Source organism: Hemicordylus capensis, chromosome 2 (assembly GCF_027244095.1).
Source record: "Hemicordylus capensis ecotype Gifberg chromosome 2, rHemCap1.1.pri, whole genome shotgun sequence".
Taxonomy (NCBI): Eukaryota; Metazoa; Chordata; class Lepidosauria; order Squamata; family Cordylidae; genus Hemicordylus; species Hemicordylus capensis.
The window spans coordinates 207,772,278-207,791,211 of record NC_069658.1 but is presented as its reverse complement, the minus strand read 5'-3'; the positions used below and the strand labels follow the sequence as shown (position 1 = coordinate 207,791,211).

General features: G+C 56.7%; 1 protein-coding gene across 11 annotated transcripts in view; it reads left to right on the top strand.

Moving 5' to 3' along the window:
• Positions 1–18,934, top strand: part of PIP5K1C (phosphatidylinositol-4-phosphate 5-kinase type 1 gamma) — a 60,901-nt gene that overhangs the window by 29,307 nt on the left and 12,660 nt on the right. Inside the window, exons 12-20 of one of the 11 annotated variants that reach the window (XM_053292668.1) lie at positions 537–698; positions 866–895; positions 3,146–3,284; positions 3,942–3,974; positions 4,678–4,806; positions 5,912–6,047; positions 9,522–9,635; positions 12,148–12,234; positions 13,106–17,317. In XM_053292668.1, the coding sequence (XP_053148643.1) occupies positions 537–698; positions 866–895; positions 3,146–3,284; positions 3,942–3,974; positions 4,678–4,806; positions 5,912–6,047; positions 9,522–9,635; positions 12,148–12,234; positions 13,106–13,108 (833 nt within the window). In that variant the 3' untranslated portion in view covers positions 13,109–17,317. Of the gene's footprint in view, positions 1–536; positions 699–865; positions 896–3,145; positions 3,285–3,941; positions 3,975–4,677; positions 4,807–5,911; positions 6,048–6,357; positions 6,405–9,521; positions 9,636–12,147; positions 12,235–13,105; positions 17,318–18,934 lie in introns of those variants that run through there. The other 10 variants (XM_053292671.1, XM_053292670.1, XM_053292673.1 and 7 more) reach the window with 10 other exon arrangements.

Below are 18,934 nucleotides of genomic sequence, written 5' to 3'. Positions count from 1 at the left end.
ACGTTGGGTCCCCAGATGTTATTGGACTTCAACTCCCATAATCCCCAGCCAAAGGCCACTGGGCCTGGGGATTATGGGAGTTGAAGTCCAATAACATCTGGAGACCCAACGTTGAGAATCCCTGGTCTAGAAGACCTCCCAAGGTCCCAGCCGGCCCTGTGAGTCTATGTTCAGATGGGTATAATCAAGCTTGTATTCAGGTGAATATAACTAAAGGAGCCCAGAGGGCAGCAGAAGCATTATTTGGGCTGGGGGGCGGGGGGCAGTGTTCTTGAAAAGGCCGGATAAGCTTTTCTTGAGATCCCCCCTCCCTCCCCCCCTCTTGGCCCTGGTCTCTGAGGCATCTGGAGCTACGCTGGGCTGGGTGAACAGGGAGGGCTGCCGGGCTGCGTGAACAGGGAGGACCCGGCTCCCTCGCAGGCAGCTGCTCTGAGCCTCTGCTAGAGGGGTGGGGGGGCCGAGAGTGGACCCCCAGCCACGCAGCCGGGCTGCCGTGGGCTGCTGTCTCCCAACCGGGCTCCCTGATTCCTCCGCAGCTCTGAAATCCTCTCCCTCCAAGAAAGGGCGGGGGCCCTTGCTAGCCGCCAAGCTGCCCGGCCCGATGGCCGCCTTCTCCGCCAGCCAGATCCCCTCGGAGAAGGACGAGGCTCCATATGACCTCCGGGGGGCCAGGAGTTACCCCACGCTGGACGACGAAGGTACTGCGAGCAAACCCACCCCCGGCCGCAAGGGCCCCCGCTGCCTGGAGCTGCTCCTTGGCACCCCCCCATCCAGTCCCACCCCCCCAGTTTCCGTGCAAATCGTGCACCTGGCCTTTCCCACCAAACTTCTCTCCCCCCTCAATTTCTTGCTGTGGTTTTTGCAGGTGCTAAAGTTAACCACGACAGGGGGGAAGGTAAGAGCGTTGCTTTCGTAGTCAGTAGTGAGGAGGACTTGGCGCCCTTCTCCCTTCCGGTGCTGGGACCCAGACCCTGCTGACCCCACCCTGCTCAGGGCCTCTGGGGAGCTCGGCGTGGCTTCTCGGGCCTGGGCCCCCATGCTCTGTCTCTGGGCTGCAGCTCTGGCCAAAGGGAGGATCCGACATGGGCCCCAGTGGCTGGACTACAATTCCCATCATGCCCTGGTGCAAGGGTAGGGGGTGATGGGAGTTGTGTTGTGCGGTATACGTACCTAAAAGTCCTGAAACTCCAGAGGAGGAGGGTCTCAAAGGATGCTTCCCGCCGAGTTCCGTTCAGGGAGATGCTTTGCAATGTTCTGACAAAAGCCAGGCGCGTTGGGACTGTGACTGGTCCCCTTCAGTGGCCCTAGTCGGAAACGTTCGTGCTCCTTAGACTCCAACCACCTTCCTTCGTCTGCATTCAGTATCGTAATGCTGTCATGCCCTGCGACACGGTCCGGAGTGCAGACCTCCTCCTCTCCCAGGTTGTGTGAGTTGCCGTCCACCCACACGATCTGGGAGGGTGTCGTGGATGGGAACCCCTGGGCCGCCATCCTCCTTAATCTCCCCAAACAGGCCTGTGGGGAACCCTGCCTGGGCTTCAAGGGGACTTTACCCAAGGCCCATCCCGCGTGTGTTGTCGGGATTTGAACTCGCGCCTTCCCTGTCCAGTGTTCTGTTAAATACACCACATTGGCAACTAGTTTCCACCCACACGATCTGGGAGGGTGTCGTGGATGGGAACCCCTGGGCCGCCATCCTCCTTAATCTCCCCAAACAGGCCTGTGGGGAACCCTGCCTGGGCTTCAAGGGGACTTTACCCAAGGCCCATCCCGCGTGTGTTGTCGGGATTTGAACTCGCGCCTTCCCTGTCCAGTGTTCTGTTAAATACACCACATTGGCAACTAGTTTCCAGGGGCTGAAAAGGGGGAAACCCAGGGAAGATCATTAAGAGGAAATAGCTGTGGCGCTCTTCGAGGGTGGGGTGGGGTGAGATAGGGCTGTAGCTCAGCGGTAGAGCTTCTGCTTAGCATGTGGACACTCCCAGGTTCAGTCCCTGGCAGCATCTCCAGACAGGGCTGAGAGGAACTCCTGCCTGCAACCTTGGAGAAGCCGCTGCCAGTCTGGGTAGACTATCCTGAGCTAGATGGACCACTCGGGATATGGCAGCAGCTTCCTACGTTCCTATGAGACCAAGCCCCTGGAGAATTAAAAAAATAGATTTTCAGTCCCTTTTTAAGGCAAAGGGAGAAATGAGAATCTGAAGAGGCAAGTTCTCCATTTCCGGTGGGGGCCGGTTGGAGACAGAGTCCCATTGGCTGCGTGGAGCAGGGAGATTCTCTGCCTGAGGTCGCTCAGCAAGCTTTGTGGCTGCATGGGGATTTGAATGCAGGTCTCTCCAGCCCTAGTCCGGAGCTCTCGCCAGTGACAGCCTTCCATTGCAACCCATGGCTTCTGGTTTGGCTGCATCAACTGGGGCATTCTTTTAGGGAACTACAGAAATGGGGATGCATTCCTTTTCCCATCAGGGGTTTGAAAGGGGAGGAGGAGTAAGAGGTTATAACACGCCCAACATTGGTTTGGAAATATGGTGATATGTCGGGAGCGTTTTCCATTCCAGAAGGTTTTCGAGACAGTGCGAAAAGCTTTCTTGTCCTCCCGTTTTTCCTTGCCGCGATAGGACTAGAAAATTGATTCCTTGAACAGCCGTGTGGTTTCAGCACGGTCTCAGCCCATCTTCAAACAGTGCCATGGCCAGAAGCCAAAGTTGCCTGGTTTGCTTTCCGCTCTTTTCAGCAGGGCAGTTTTCTGCTTCACCTGGCCCTTGGGGTGTGTGTGTGTGTGTGAGGTTTTGTGGTTGGAGCTGTTGAAAGGCAGCAGAGAGCAGGGTGCCGTGGGCCTTATTTTGGAGACTGGGGTGTGACTTTGACACCGACCCCTGCCCATTCCCCGAGCTCGCTTGTGATGACTGGGTCCCTTTCCGGAGGGTCTCTGCTCGCCACAAGGTCCAGCTTGCCCGCCTGCCCGCCCAAGAGAACGGCCTCCTCTAGGAAGCAGAGTATCTGCTGGGACCGGGCCAGATAGGATCCCTGCTCTTGCACGTCGTCGTAGAGCAGTCCTCTGAGTGGTGGCCCCTGGTTTGCACTGGTGTTCCTGGGGACGCCGCTGTCTGAGTGTTCTCTCCTCTGCCCGCTGTGGGCACAACAGGCCGGCCGGACCTGCTTCCGTGCACCCCTCCGTCTTTCGAAGAAGCAACCACCGCCTCCATCGCTACGACGCTTTCCTCCACGTCTCTCTCCGTCCCCGAGAGGTCCCCTTCCGAGTCCTCGGAGCAGCCCAGATACAGGTGAGAGAGAGGCAGCCTGGCTGCGGGCGCCCTTTCCCCTTCCTTGGCTTCTCTGCTCTTTGCTGGAAATGCACCTGATTGGTGGCATTTTCCTTGAATGGCCTAGAATGCTAATGAGGGCTCTTAATTAATATTCCCTGCCAAGCAAGGGTAAGAGGATTGATGGGATTAATTATCCGCTGTAACTGGAGCACCCCTTTGAGAGGGCGGCCACGATGGGGAGGGGTCTGGAAACCAAATCCCATGGGGAGCAGTTGGAGGAGCTGGGGCTGTTGAGCCTGGAAAAAAAGAGAAGGCTCAGGAGGGGCCTGAGAGCCGCCTTCAAATATCCAAAGGGCTGTCCTGGAGGAGGAGGAGGAGGAGGAGGTGTCCTTGTTCTCTGTTGCTCTGTTGGAGGGCAGGACTAGAACCAGTGGGCTGGAGTTCTAAGGAAGTAGATGTAGGATGGACACAAGTTGGGAAATTGCTCCCTGCTTGGCCAGTGGAACACTCTGCCTCATGATGTGGTGGGCCTCCCTCTGTTGGCAGATTTCTGCACTGAGCAGGAGGTTGGACTAGAAGACCTCCAAGGTCCCCTCCAGCTATTTTCCTCTGCTTCTATGAAAAAGAGTAGTTGCCCTGGGGCTAACCTTACACAGTGCTGCTCTTCCTTTGCAGGCGGCGTACGCATTCCTCAGGGCAGGACGGAAGGTGAGTGGAACAGCCCTTTCCGGACTACACACAGAGGCAGCCCCACACAGAGCGCATTTGCAAGAGTCGAGCCGGGAGGTTACCAGCTGATGCACCGCTGTTTTGAGGCCGTCCTCTCCAAGGAATGGACCAGCTGTCAAATCAGCTTTTCTCTCTTTTTCCTCTCATTTTCCCTCATTCACCCTGGTGTGCCGTCCAGTTCACAGATGGAAAGCACTGGGCCTGTACCCGCTCCCTGCGCAGGCTCCGTGCTGCCTCTGTTTCCTCCGGGGACGCAAGTCCGAGTAGACAGTCGTGGAACAGCTACACCCACGGCTGGCTTCCCTGTAAGGCAGCTGGATCGTAATTCCATTTTTTCCTGGAGCCACGTACTGGTCCATGCCCAGTGTCAGGGATTCTGGTCCCCAGAGGTTAGGAACAGCAGAGCAGCCCTGCTGGATCAGGCCCAAGGAGGCCCATCCAGTCCAGCATCCTGCTCCACATACAGTGGCCCACCAGATGCCACTGGGAAGCCCACAGGCGCAAGAGGTGAAAGGGGCATGCCTTCTCTCCTGCTTTTGGACTAGGGCTCCCAGGGGCCAAGTTCGAGAACCTCTGCCCAGTGTGAATCCTGCCGCCTGCCAGTCATGTTGGCCGGTCGAGAGAGACGGCTGGGATGCTGAACGGAGCCTGCAGACTTCTGTTCTGTCCCCCCAACCCGCAGGTCTCGCGAGCAGGTCCGAGTGGAAGACGACCTCCAGCAGATCACGGTGGAGCTGAAGCCCAAGTGTGACGTCGAGATTGTGGTCCCTGACGTGGCTGATGCAGGGTTAGGGCCTGTGGCTGTTGCAGGGTAGATGTCGCGGATGCATGCGCACCTTCACCCGCCCTTGGGGAGGGGGCAACTTTCTGGGCAGCAAATGGGCTTCTTCTCATAGTGGAGGCTGAGAAGGTCTAGGCTGGGTAGAAGGAAGTATACAGCTTTTGGCTGCAGGCGGAATAGTCCCCTGCAGTTAATTCTAAAAGAAACATTTTTAAAAAATCTCCCTGTAAGTAAAAAAAAATTAGCACTAACATGCTAACTTTCTGCTTGCCAGTCAATTTAAGAAAAGGGGAGGGGAGTGTTTACAAATGCTCATCTTCCACCTGTGTGTGGTACAGTCCATCCTACCACCTGATTGTGATGCCCGTGAAGGCAAAACACAAGAGAGGAGAGCTGGTCTGGTGGTAGCAAGCATGACCTGTCCCCTGAGCTAAGCAGGGTCCACCCTGGTTGCATATGAATGGGAGACTAGAAGTGTGAGCACTGGAAGAGATTCCCCTCAGGGGGATGGAGCCACTCTGGGAAGAGAATCTAGGTTCCAAGTTCCCTCCCTGGCAGCATCTCCAAGATTGGGCTGAGAGAGATTCCTGCCTGCAGCCTTGGAGAAGCCGCTGCCAGTCTGTGAAGACAATACTGAGCTAGATAGACCAAGGGTCTGACTCAGTATAGGGCAGCTTCCCATGTTCCTCATTCAGCAAGCCGGCAAGGGCTCAAGTTAGCCCGGTGCTAAACCACGCAATCAGCCCTGGAACAGGGAACCGAAAAGGCTGTGTAGTGCCTCACACACCTTCCCCGAGGCAAGGCCCTCTGCTCACCTGCACTGCCCTCCTCCCCCAGCCAAGTTGTGCAGTCCAGAGCAGGAAGGTGCCTGCCCCGTCGGGGGTGAGGCTCTGGGAGTCTGTCTGCTCGATTGCCCGCTTGGACAAGCTGCCAGGCTGAGGAGCCACATCTGAAGCAGCTGTTTCTCCCGCTCCTGTGGCCTTTCCCTGGGCAGGGCTGTGGCACCGCGAGGACCAGGCCGAGAGCTGTCCCGTCGGCGCAGGGAGCAAGGCGCCTACGCCCTGCTGCCTCCCTGTGCTGAGGCTGCTCAGTCGGCCCCCGGCCCCTGCTCATCCCGCCCTCTGGTTCTTTCCAGGGAGGCCGCCCCAGTGGCTTGTGCCCGGGTGCTGTCCGCAGCCGCCGCCGCCGAGGTGGAGACAGCCAGCCAGGCCTCTGAGCCAGCCAGCCAGCCCTCGGACGAGGAGGATCTGCCCGTCCCGGATATCTATTTCGTAAGTAACGTTTGAGCTCCTGGGGAGACGCAGAAGCGCCCGGTCAGCGATGCTGGGCCACGTTTCCCAGCCCCCTCCTCTTCCAGCCTCTTTCTTGTCCTTGGGCCTTTCTGAGGCCTGCAGAATTCCTGGACGCCGACAGGGCCGGGTGTTGCTTGAGCGCCAGGTCCAGGTTTGACCTCCCGTGCAAGGAGCCTCTTCCCTGCTCATCACGGGGGGCTCGCAGCTCCCTTTCAGCTCCTTGGATTCGGGGCTGCTGGCCCTGCTGCTCCCAAGGTGCTGCTCCTCAACCTCTTCCGTTTCCCTGCAGGCTGAAGAGGGTGCGGAGGAGGAAGTCTAGAGAGGCGCAGGCGGGGCGTAAGTGAGCGGGGGGGGCGGTGCGGGCCTTCTCGGGCCAGATTCCATCTGCCAGCTCCGAGCCTGGGAGCTAAGCCAGGCCCCCCTCCCCTGCCCCCTCCCAAACCCCAGACACACCATTAGGTCCCTTCCTTGGGGCCCTCCACACGTGCATGGCTCTCTGGACAGTTCTGGGGCCCCCACCTCCAAGCGGGTCTTGCCAAGGGGCTCCCATAACCACGTGGGGTGGGGGGAGCTTCCCCACGAGGAAAGGCGACAACGTTCAGAGCTTGGGGGGATCAGAGTGGGACGGGGCCGGGGGGAAGTATCCCAAACGTGGGTGATGTGATAGAGGTTTATAGGGATGGTGTGCGGTGTGGAGAAGAAGGTGGACCGGGAGAGGTTTCCTCCCTCCCTTTAACAGGAGAAGTTGGGGGCCTCCAGTGATAGGGATTGGCAGGCAATCCAGGACCAGCAGGGGAAGGTGGTACTCCATGCAAGGCATAATTAATCTATGGGATTCACTGCCACCAGCTTAGAAGGTGTCCAAAGGGGATTGGACACATTCTTGGAGGGGGAGGAGGAGAAGAAGTCTGGCTTATTTGCCTTGATAGCTGCCCAGCACCTCCGGGTTCTGTGGCAGTCTAGAGCAGGGATTCTCCACGCTGGGTCCCCAGATGTTATTGGACCTCAACTCCCATCATCCCCAAGCAAAGGGCCCTGGGGCTGAGGATTATGGGAGCTGAAGTCCAACAACAGCTGGGGACCCAGCGTGGAGAATCCCTGCTCTGGAATGCCAGTTTCTGGGGGGAGGCTATAGCAGGGAGGGCTCCTGCCCTGGAATCACCCTCGTGGCAGCGGCAGCCCTCGCTGTGCTCTAAGGCAGAAAGGTCTCCTCTGAAGGGCCCCGAGCCAGAATCCCTTGCTGTGAGGCCGAGAGAGAGAAGGCCGCTCGCCGGGCCCATCGGAAGTTCAGCCGTGGCAGGGCTGGGCGTCCCTCTTGGGGCTCCCCAGTGGGGGCTTGCCGGCCTGCCAGGTCCCCCGGGGCGGGAAAGCCAAGAGGCCTCCCTTGGGGGATGGATTTCTGCAGGCGAAGGCAGTCCTGGAAGCCAGTGGGCCGGCAGGGGCATTGCCGGAGGATCGGCCTCCTGGCCTCCACGTGGAGCCAGGGCCAAACACTCCTCGTGGGTGGGCCTCTTCTTCTGACCCCACGTTGCCCTCTTCACTGAGAGCTGAGGGGAGTCGGAGGCCTCCTGCTGCCCCACGGCCCCGGGGGTCAGCATTCCCGTTCCTTGCACCCACCTCTCCCCCCCGCCCCCCTCCCTGATTTGGTCCACTCCCCCATCATGTGTTCACTCCCTTCCCCTCCTCCTCCTCCTCCTCCTCCTCCTCCTCCTCCCAACCGGCTGCAGAAGGAATCGGCTCTGGTTGAACTGCATGCAGCCTGGGGGCATGCCACCTGCCTGTCGCTTCCCCTCTTCTCATGTGTGCTCTTTGGCATGGGCTGTTTGCTGTGGTTCTGGGTCTGGGCGTGTGGGTTTTCTCTCCTGCCCTGGTCACCCACGTGCTCTGCCAGCCTCACCACCCCCTCTTCACCACCGTAGACAGCAGGAGGGCACATTTCAGGCTTGTTCCGCACTAGGACCCTGAATTCTGTTAGGTGAAGCTCAGGGGGTCCTACGAGCTCCGTCTGCCTCTGAGCTAACTGCGGGATTTGAGCGGAAAGAACAGAAGCCACCAAAACGGGCCCCTGAGCTGCTCCAAGGTTCCTATTTCACAGGGGAGGGATGGTGAGGCTGAGAGAGGGGAGGTTTCAGCCCAGGCCAGGCCCAGCCGCACTTTGCGCTTGGGACTGCCAGGAGCCGGAAGCCCTTGCTTCTCTGCTGCAGCTCAGCCCGCAGAGCCTGCCTTCCCTTCGGCCCACCCCACCCTAGCCCTCGGTATGGGGACACCCCAGAGACATGCTCTGACTCGGAGGGGGACAGTACAGGGCTGGAGGGACGGCCATATTGATTGACTTGAAATCTTCCCAGTGCGACACCACTTGGCGCACCCCTCAGCCCCCAATCCAAGCTGGGTTTTGTCTAAGCAGGCCGTATGCCGTTCTGTGCCAAGGCAACCCGGCCCGTCGCTCCCCAGTAGGGGCCCTGCTTGGCCTGCGGAAGGTCCCAGGTTCAGTCCCTGGCAGCATCTCCAAGGAGGACTGGGAGGGACTCCTGCCTGAAGACCTGGAGAAATGCTGCCAGTTTGAGTAGACAGTCCTGAGCTTGATGGCCCAAGGGTCAGACTCTGGAGAGGGCAGCTCCCAGTGTGCAAATCCTGCCTCTCACTTTCACTTCTGGTATCGGTTCCTGTGGAAGACGGGGCTGCTGAAGGATTGCATTCCCATCTCGTTCTTCTCCCAAGAGACCCAGGTAGCATAGGGGGTCCGTTTTCTCTCCCCACGCAGGCCCAGTGTTGCAACAACACAAAGGGGGTGGTCGGCTAGGCTGAGCGGGAGCTTCCTGGCCAGGGGGGTGTTTGAACTCGGCTCTCCCCAGTCCAGGCTTCCCTGCCTCAAAGAGAAGCCCAGCAGATTCCGTTCAGGCTGGGACGGTCCAGCTCCCCAGGCCCTGGGTGGCACGTCAGCATGCCGTGTGTGTGTGTGTGTGTGTGCCTGCCCTGGTGAACTGGCCGCGCAGCTCCACCACATCGCCCCTCGAAGACAGCCTGGCTTGCAGGCCCGGCCAGAGAGCTCTCCGCACGCTCCAGACGCGGCTTCCTGGCAAGCCCTTGCACTAAGCCGTCCAGGTCCCCGGTCTGGGTGTGGACCCCGGTTGCCTCCATGGTGCACCTCCCTCCGGAGGAGGCCGGGGGAAATCTAGAGGCAGCAAAGCGCCAGGGAGGTCCTTCCCTTCCCATGCACTGCCTCCACACACACACACACACACACACACACACACACACACACACACACACACACACCCGCTTGTGCTGCTTCGTCTCTGGTGCTGGTACACACCCTAACCCTTGTTCAAAACTTCATCTTCATTATCATCATCATCTCTCTTATTTTCCCTGTTCATCTTTTTTTTGTCTTTTCTTTCCTCCTCCCCACCTTTCTCTCCTTCCTCCCACTCACCCTGCTGTGCCATCCAGTTCACGGATGGAAGGTACTGGATTTACTCTCCCCGCCTGCGCAGGCTCCGGGCCGCCTCCGTGACCTCCGGGGACGAAACCAACTTGCTAGCGAGCGGAGAAGGCAGCACCACGGTAGCCCCGGAGCCCCACTTGGGGTGGGGGAGGGAGGTGTGCCTCGGAGGCCCGGCTTGGCTGACCCGTCTGGGGGCTGCTGGGCCCAAGGAGAGTCCGCAGTGAGGCTGGCGGGCAGGTGTGGAAGGAGGCTGGGGGGGGCGGCCACGCTCGGGGTACTGTCTGCCGCTCTGTCAGCGTACCCCAGGGAGGGTCTTTTAGAACGGGAGACGGCGGAGAGGAGGCCTGGAGCACCTTCCTTAGGAAGCCAGGCTACAGACGTCTGGGCCTTCTTTGAGTTTAGAAAAAAGACCAGCAAGGGGAGATGTGAACGAGGTCTGTAAGATTATGCGTGGGGTGTCCCTCTCTCACAACTCCAGAGCCAGGAGTCACCCCATGAAACTGAAGGCCTGGACATTTAGGACCAACAAAAGGAAGGACTTTTTTTTTTTCACACAGTGCACAATTAATCTGTGGAATTCTCTGCCACAAGATGTGACAGCCGCCAGCCTAGATGGCATCAAGAAAGGCCTAGATAAATTCAAGGAAGACAGGCACATCCATGGCTACTAGTCTTGGTGGTTATCGGCCACCTCCAGCCTCAGAGGCAGGATTCCTCTCATTACCAGTGGCAGGGGAGCAGCAGCAGGAGAGAGGGCAGGCCCCTCTCACCGCTTGCCTGTGGGCTCCCCAGAGCCATCGGGGGGAAACAGGGTGCTGGGCTAGTGAGGCCTTGGGCCTGATCCATCAGCGGGGTCCTTATGAAACCATCTTACTCTGAGGGAAAATGGATAGGACACACCTTGGGCAGGTTTAATACTAGGAGTAAACGAAACTCAGTTCACGCTTAAGCCAGAATGCTGCAAACTTATCCCAGTCAAACAGAACTGAAAGCACACACTCCCGTAATAGATGCAGGAGGAGGAGCACAGAGTTCAAGATGATCTAAATATGCAGGTGGCCACTCTGTTAATTTCTCCTGCCTGCAATTGCCGGAGATGAACTGGGGCTTTTTGCCAGTCCACTCTGGCCAGTTTTATTCAGTCCTCTGGTTCCTCTCCAGTGTGTTCATTTTAAGAGCTGCTCTCCCACCCGGAAGGGCTCCAAGGGGGGGCACCAGCCAGTGCTGGGTTGGTGAGTTACGGACGCACGTTTTGAAAAGATTAAGTCTTGGGACGGAGGGGGAATAGACCAGCAGGGGACCAATGCGCCTTTTAAAAAGACGTTCAAAGCTTCTGAGGAACAGAGGTATTTGGAACCTTCTTCAGCAAAGGCACAAGGGAGTGGTTTCTGGGGGAGGCCCAAAGAGGAAGGAGGAGTAAATTGTGCAAAACGTAGCGCCAGTGCTGAACGGCCGGGGGGGGGGGGCGGGGACTGGAAGTGCTCATGCTGGCTTCAGTATTGCGGGGGGGGGGGGGTTCTTATTTTTGGCCCTTGCTGAGCTCTGAAGAGAGAGCACGTTTGCAGATGTTCAGCACTGCTCCGTTTGAACCGGGGGCGGGATGCCGATACCTGTTGGCTGTGACGTGTCTGTGTCGTCCTTTCCCACTCGCTTTCCTGCTGCTGTTGGTGGGAGGATGCAGGGCCCCTTTGTGGCAGTTCAGAGCTCGGTGGCCTCGCTAGCAGTCCCCGTAGTAGAAGACCCTCCCAGGACTAGCCTAGGCTGCCAGCTTCCCCGCCTACCCCACCTTTCCTGTGGATGTCTGGAGGCAGGATAGCTCCCGAGTCGTCGCCCCTCTGAGCGCTCCCTCTGCTGCTGCTGCTGCTTCAGGTTTCCTCTTGCTGCTTTCTTACTCCCCTGCTGCTGTGCTTCTTGGTGAACCTGTAGTCTTGATGGACCCCACATTCCCAAACTCTTAAGACAAGCCTGCGAGAAATAAATGTCACAAAGGCTCTTGTGGGTCCCAGTTAGCTGCTGCCCGAGGAGGTTCTGTCCTGGCCTTGGGGCTTTCCCGTGAGCCTTTGCTGGGGCTGGGTAATCCTCTTGGGTCTCTCCGTGGGATCGCCCATTTGCTCCCAGTCTTTCCGTTCTTTCCCAAAGTGGGTGAGGTGAAGCTGGCCACCCGGGTAACGAATCCATTGGTACGGGCTTTGTTCCAAGTCTCCCTCGAGCCAGCTGTGCGCTCCTAACACACTGTACTTTTAACGGGACACGTGCACCCGCCGAGTAAATGGTTCCTCTGGGTGCATGCAGAATGCCCTTTCCATACCACTGACTTGTCAAACCGAACCGTCTGGCATTTGTGACCGCGGGGGGTGGGGGGCAGGCCCCTTCCAACCCAGAGCGAGGGGGGCAGGGGTGGTGTGTGCCGTGTGCTCGTGCCTTCTGGCCGCGCGGATTCCGAGACACGTCGGCTTCCAGGCTCTGGGTCCAGGTGTGAGCCGAGGTGCCTCCTCACTCTTTCTCTTTCTCTCTCGGCTCCTCTCCAGTGGTCAAGCGGTTCTCATTGGTGTCCTTCCATCTCTCCTTTTTCTTCCCTCTCTCTTTCCTCTTTCCTCTGCTGCTCCTCTCGCTTCCTGCTTTGCTGTCCAGCACCCGACAGACGAGAGGAGTTGGGTGTACTCCCCTCTCCACTATAACACTCAGATCCATTCAGTCTCCGATGAGGAGAGTGATACAGTAAGTTCCTGGTTTGTTTTTGTCTCCCTCCCACCCCGCAAAAAAAAAAACACAACCACCACCACCCACCAGTCTTGGTTTTGGACTACAACTCCCATCATCCTCTGCCACAATGGCCACGTGCCGGTGGGAGTTGTAGCCCAAAAACACTTAAGTAACCCAGGGCTGCCAAATGCCTGTTTTTGAAACAAAATATGAAGGAAGAATTGGGGGGAGTTGGAGTTGGAGAATGCAGTCCTACCTCACAACAGTACGTGGCGCGGCACACCAAGCCACGGTGGGTTCTGGGAGATTTCCCTTTGTGGGCATGCATTTGCATAGGCTATGGAGACTGGGTCTTCATTTGAGCGAATATGGCTAATACAGAACTTGAGCATGTACAGAGTGCCCTCCACACATCAGTTGAGAGCAGGGGGCACTTTGCTTGGCTGAAGCCAAGTCCCGAATGCCCTGGAAGACCTTGGTCTTGCCAAACGGGGGGCCAGTATTGGACCTTGCTTTAGAAAAAGTGCACCCTGCGTCTGGCACCCCCCGGGCCCTCTGAGCGCCTTCCCACACTGCCAGCAACAATGAAGCAATTCTGAAAGCGGAATGTCCCTCTGCGGGTGCAGAAATCGGAGCCCTGGTGGGTTGCTTTACGCACTTAGATGCTGCATGTCCATTTCTGCGGTCAGGGAGGCTCTCCTTGAATTGCACAGACAAGTCTGCGAAAGCAGCCCCCGATGATCCCAGCACGGCAGGCTCCCGGAGCCGCTGGCTCGACTGCATCCTGCCTGCCCCTCTTGCGTGGGGGTGGCAGGAGAGTCGCCCAGGGCCTTCCAGCTCTGCTGTCCCGGTAACTTCTCTCTCTCTCTCTCCTTTCCTCCTGCAGTAACTTCTATGCAAGCCCCTGGGAGACTCAGCGCTCCCGCCGCTGGCGGCTGACACGTTCCTTTTGGCCAGTCCTGCAGCCAGGCTGACGGAGTGGCGGAGAAATCGCTGCTGCGGCCTCCCAGGCCCCCCTCCGTTGGCCAGAGAACGGAAGCAAAACTTCCCCTCCCCTCATCTCATTGCCTCCCTCCGTTCTCCAAAAGAATGAAGACAAAACTGGTGTATTTCCACCCAACCGAGTCGTGGTCCACAAGCCGCTCCCTGCCCCGGGGGCATCCAAAGCCAGGAGGGGCCCTGAATTCCGGGTAGTGACCAATTTCTCTCTGTTTTTCTCTCATCTTTCTCCCCCGCCCCCTCTCCAAAGTGCACTACTGTAGGCTACCTATCTGTATGTGATACTGTGAACTTCCTTCATGTTGTTGTTTTTTTAAATCATGTATTTATTTCGTTTATTTTTGCACAGACCAAGCACACTCGTGCTTTGAAAGAAACATTTCGTTTACTGCACTTTTGGGTTAGGGTGGCTGGCTCGTTGTATCCCCGCGTTTGGGCAAATGTCGGTTGGCTTTGCGTTGTGTGGGGCAGTGCGGCAGGCATCCCCCGGAGTGGGAGGCCAGGAGCATCGGCAGCAACTGAGAAGCGAGGGCAGTACGCTTCGGATGCTGATTCGGCCCGCTTCGGATGCTGGTTCAAGAACTGGCCGACTGTTCAGGGCACCTCTACCCACACCGGGCGAAGCCTGGGGCGAGCCACTTTGCTGCCACATCCCTTGGTTTGCCATCGTGGGAGAGGGGACCACCAACATCTGGACTGAAAGGCGCTGTCTATCTTCCTGGTGAGTCTTTGGACATTCTCCCCCAAGCAAGCAGGCCCTTGACCCGAGTTCATTGAACAAAACACTGATGCCCCTGGCTGGGGAAATGTGGGGATTTCTGCTGGTGTGATAACGTCACGGCATCCTGGGACGAGAGGCCCTTTTGCCCCCAGGCAAGTCTCTCGGCAGTCTCTCGTCATGGCTGGAAGCAGCTCAACTTCACCAAAACCTCCAAATGGACGTTTCCAGAGTGTTGCTTGTCGTGGAGTCAGGCCATGCGGCTGAGGCAGCAGTCCCAGGGAGCACCGCTTGACTGGCCCCCAGTTTCCTCTTGGTCAGTGTTTCTGCGCATCACTCTTGAGCTGTAGAACGGGAGGCGCAAGAGGAATTGTGCGGCCCCCGGGTCCTGAGGCGGACAGCTGCTTTGCGAGAGGCGGGAGTGACCCATTGGGGGCCCCTGGCAGCTTTTTGGAAACCCTGGACTTTGACCCAGCTGTCTCGGGGCAGCCTGGGGCAAGACAGTGAATACAGAGGCTTTCTGTCCCAGTCACTAAGAGAGACTAAGAGTCCTTTTTGGTAAGAGAGAATCGGGGGTCTCTCTCTCTCTCTCACTCACCCCTAAAAAGCTAGACATCTCCACAGCCCTGAGGCCATGCCTCTCAGGTGGCTAATTTTGTGCAGCTTCCCAGCGGCTGTGGCATTGTGTGTGCTCTCTCCTCTCTCTCCTTTGTCCAGAATAGGAGTCGCCCTCTAAATTGCCGTTCTCGGGGAGAACAAAGCACTCGGACCCCACTCGTCAGTGCAGCATTCCTGACAAGACCAGATCCTGGCGCTCCACTCCCCAAAGCTGTTCTCCATCGTCTTTCTCGTCTTTGCCAGGACGAGAAACTGGGTTCTCGGCTTCTGGCAATGTCCTGCCCTTCCCAAATGGAGTCGAGGTTGGTGACCTCAAGTTTGACTCTTGTAGGGGATTCACATCCTGAGAGAGAGATTTCTGAGTTTGGTGGTTGCTTACACTGTTAGACATGCTTGCATCTGGCGCAGCCAGAGAAAAAGCAAAGCACCTCCTTGGAACGCTGCTTCTCCTTCCCTGGTACCTCCTTTGCTAGACCATTAGGGAAGAACTAGGGGGAATGTTCCCTGTATGAGGCACGAGCCTCTGCATGTGGGGGTGGTTTTTCACTTCGGGGTTTAGTCGCCAGCGCTTGGAGCCCGCAGGCCTCTTTCTGTGACCAGCTCCTTCCCCACGAGGCCTTGTGAGGAGGCAGCGGCTTGGACACCCGCTGGAGCGAAAGGAGCAGAGTCCCCTGGAGCAGGCCGGGGGGGCATTGGGGGGCTCTCCAGCTGTGGCTGCACTACAACTCCCATCATCCCCAGCTGTAATGGATTGTGGCTGAGGGGGATGGGAGGCATCTGGACAGCCCCCCTTGCTCTGAAGTCTTCTGCTCTTGGAGAGCTTGGGAAGGGAGATGCCGGCCTCCACCATGACGCTCCCGTGGGGCAGGGCAGGGAGGCTCCGACTCCGCCTGCCTCCCCTCTCCTCTCCAGCTTGGCAGCTTTTCCTTCAGACCCGCCACTTGAGCGCCCAGCTCTCTCAGCCCTCCTTGAGCATCCCTTGGTCTGGCCGGTGAGCTGGGCTCCAAGATGCTGCAGAGCCAGCGGGGCATTGCTGGGCAGAAAGGCTGCAGGGCTGAGGGGATGGCCCCCCTCTGCCTCAGCAGCCCTGCCCCGGCCATGCCCCGGGCTCCGAGAGAGAAGCCTCCACTCCCCACCTGGCAGGGCTGAGAGGGACTGGGCTCCTTCCGCGGGGGCGCCTGGCTTGAATGTGCCACGCAGCCTGCCGGTTGTCGGCATGGTCCCGCTCCTCTCTCTTTCACCCCACCCCGCCAAGTGGCGGCACCTTGCGTGTACCCTTCCTTCGGAGGAGGCAGGCAGCAGCACAGGCAGGCTCTTCTCCCCTCACTGGTACCGGGCACATGGCCACGAGGTGCCTCCCGCTAGATTGAGGGAACACCCGCACTCCACCCCCAGCCCGCTGCCTCTTGGCCACACGCCGCTTGACACGGCCCAAGTCTTGCTGAGCATCACCTGCGATGCTCCCGGCGTGGCCTCCGCTGCCGAGACCGCCCTGAGCTGCAGGAGGGGTGGGATGCCCGTTGTTGGAGCGCCGCAGTCCTGAGGCCCAGCGCAGGACTCCTCGCCCTCTCCTCCTCCGGCCTCTGCGGATCTCGCCCCGTCCGAAACGCTTCCCGCCGCCCTGCAAGCTGCGGGCCCCACCCCCGGGCATCTCCCCACTCCATCCGAAAGGCGCTCAGGCCAACGAGACTGTGTCTGGCTCTTTTTGAAGTCTGCACCCGGCCCGAGTGTGCTTCTATCTATATTTTCCGGTCGTTTTGGTTTTTTGAAGGGATGAACAGAAGTCAGTTTGAAAAAGAAATCTGTGTTTTGTGTTGTGTGCTTTGTACAGAGAATGTCTAGGATTGGGGGGTTGCGGCAAAGAGAGCGAAGGGGACTCTGTCGTGAAGAGTCACGTGTTTCTTTTGGTTCAGTCATCAGTTGCTTTTTGAAAGACTTTGTTCTTCCCGAGAAGTGTGAATCGGTGTGTCGTTATCGAGCTCTGTGACTCCCATGTTGTCTTTGATGTCAAGCCCGAGGCGGCAAATCTCTTTTTTTTTCTAGAAATCAATCTCCACACTCCGATTCATGCACACCCCTCCGTGAGAATCCTCTTCTCCCCTCCTTTTTGTAAATAACTTTGGCAGTGTCTGGCCATTGCACCCCGGTTCTGTCTCCTCTGGCTTCTCAGTTCCTAGCCGAAAGAGCCCAGCTTTCTGCTCCCGTGCCTGGAGCCATCTGCTCCCTTCCCCTCGGGAGTGGAACTTGCGTAGGATCCCTTCCCCTCTCTTTCCCCATCACCCCTCTGGCGATTTCCCCTTGTGGCTTTCTGGACTCCTTGGAGGTAGCCACACCATCAGTTCCACCGTTCAAGAATGAGCAATCCTGGCCGCCTGCGCATCCCTTCAGCGTCCCGGCGGAGCCACCTCGGAGCAGACGAGTCAGAAACCCTGGGTGAGCGTCCCTTGTTTCAGCTGCGTTGAGTGTTCTCGCCTTCATGCCGTTTATTTATTGAAACCGTTATTTAAGAGCAATCCAGCGTTTTTAAGTTCTCTTGCCTGATAGTTAAATGGACAATCTCTTGAACTTGAGTTTTTGGGTGTCCCCCTCCCCGGCCTTCTGAAAAGGGGGGTGGGGGTGTACTTCAGAGCTGTGTGATTTCTGTATTGCAATATGGAACCATGCAGGTTAAAAAATGTACATTCTCATATGCAACTTCCCTCTCTTTTGGCATCCCCTCTCCTTTATTTTTGGAAATATCTAATAAAATAGAATGATAAATCACTCTGGGGGTTTCCTGTACGGTTCTTGTTGGGGGAAAGACTAAAATGTTTGCAGGGTTTGGATTCATTTGTTTTAGTTTAGGATAAAGACAATTAAGGTGTATGTGATAGAGGTATAGAAAACGATGCTTTGGTTCTCAATCACCCAGTGAAATTGAATGAAAGATCTAAGACAAAATATTTATTGGCCTGATGCGTCGTCATCCTGATGAGCCACCAGCTTAGATGGCTTCAGAGGGGGATTTGAGGAGGGAAGGTCCATCCATGGTTGAGAGCCACAGCTCTTTGGAATCTCCATGTTCAAGGGCAGTCTACCACTCAACACCCATTGCCAAGGAGTGAGAGCGGAAGGAAGGCGTTACCTTCATGTTCTGCCTGGATGGGTTTTCTGGAGTCATCCGGTGGGCTACTGTGAGAAGCAGGATGTGGGCCTAGATGGCCCTTGGGTCTGCTCCAGCAAGGCTCTTTATTCTGCTCTTGATCATCAGTGCACATTTATGCCGGTTCGAATCCCTGCTGGTATGTTACCCAGACTATGGGAAACTCCTATATTGGGCAGCAGCGATCTAGGAAGATGCCGAAAGGCATCATCTCATGATTGTCAACCCCTCCTGTATTCTACCAAAGGCAACCACGGGCTCAAAAGCACAACTTTACTTTAAACTCCTTGGAGCCTGTGCATGGAAATGTCAGCAGTGGTGGGAACAACTGAGAATCTCGGGGGTGATTTTGCGTGTGGCCACTTCCAAACTCCAACTCTAGTCTGCAGAGCTGTGGATCCTCCTTCCCCAAGTGGTAGTTACTGACCTGTAACTCCGAGGTTCTGGTACTGAATCTGTTCATTCACATGTATTAACTGGATGGGAAGTAATGGGCAGGGATAAGCCAGGCCCCTGTACTATGAGGGCACCCTTGGCACCCCCTCTCAAATTTGTGCTGCACAATCCAGGCAGCAGTATGTCTGGTGCAGCATGTAAAAGTGCCTACAGGCAACTCATGATTCTCGATTAAAGTCAGGGTCGGCCAGGAATCTGCACATCCACCTTTAGGCAACCCAGGATATTTTAATAGCTTTATTCCCCCCCCTCAAATTTGTATACCACCCCAAACTTCCATCTCGCGAAGGGATTTTTGGCGGGGGGGGAGAGTTCATGTGATAATTTCAGTATGTAATTAGATTCCTTTACACATGTACAAATGATTTATTTATTATTATTATTTTCTGTGTAAACCTCCCAGAGCCATTTTTGGAAGGGCAGTATAGAAATTGAATAAATAAATGATAATAATTATTATTATCCAAACTAAATTTAATTTAATTTAAAATACAACAAATATAAAACAGTAGAACAATTAAAACAGTTTTACGCTTTAAAACCAGCAATTTAAAATTAATTAATTAAAAGCCTGAAAAAACAAGTGTCCTAAGGGTCTTTTTTAGAACGCTAGGGTTTAAACTGTGCGTCGGTCACCACCATGTGATTAGATGATTGTCGAGATACGAGTCTGAACTGTAAACACAACTGAGCCCAGAATAGCAGCATTCCCTCTATCCACACTGGCCTATTTGTCTGAATTTGTTTTCCAATGGGGTATAATAAACCCCAGACATACGATC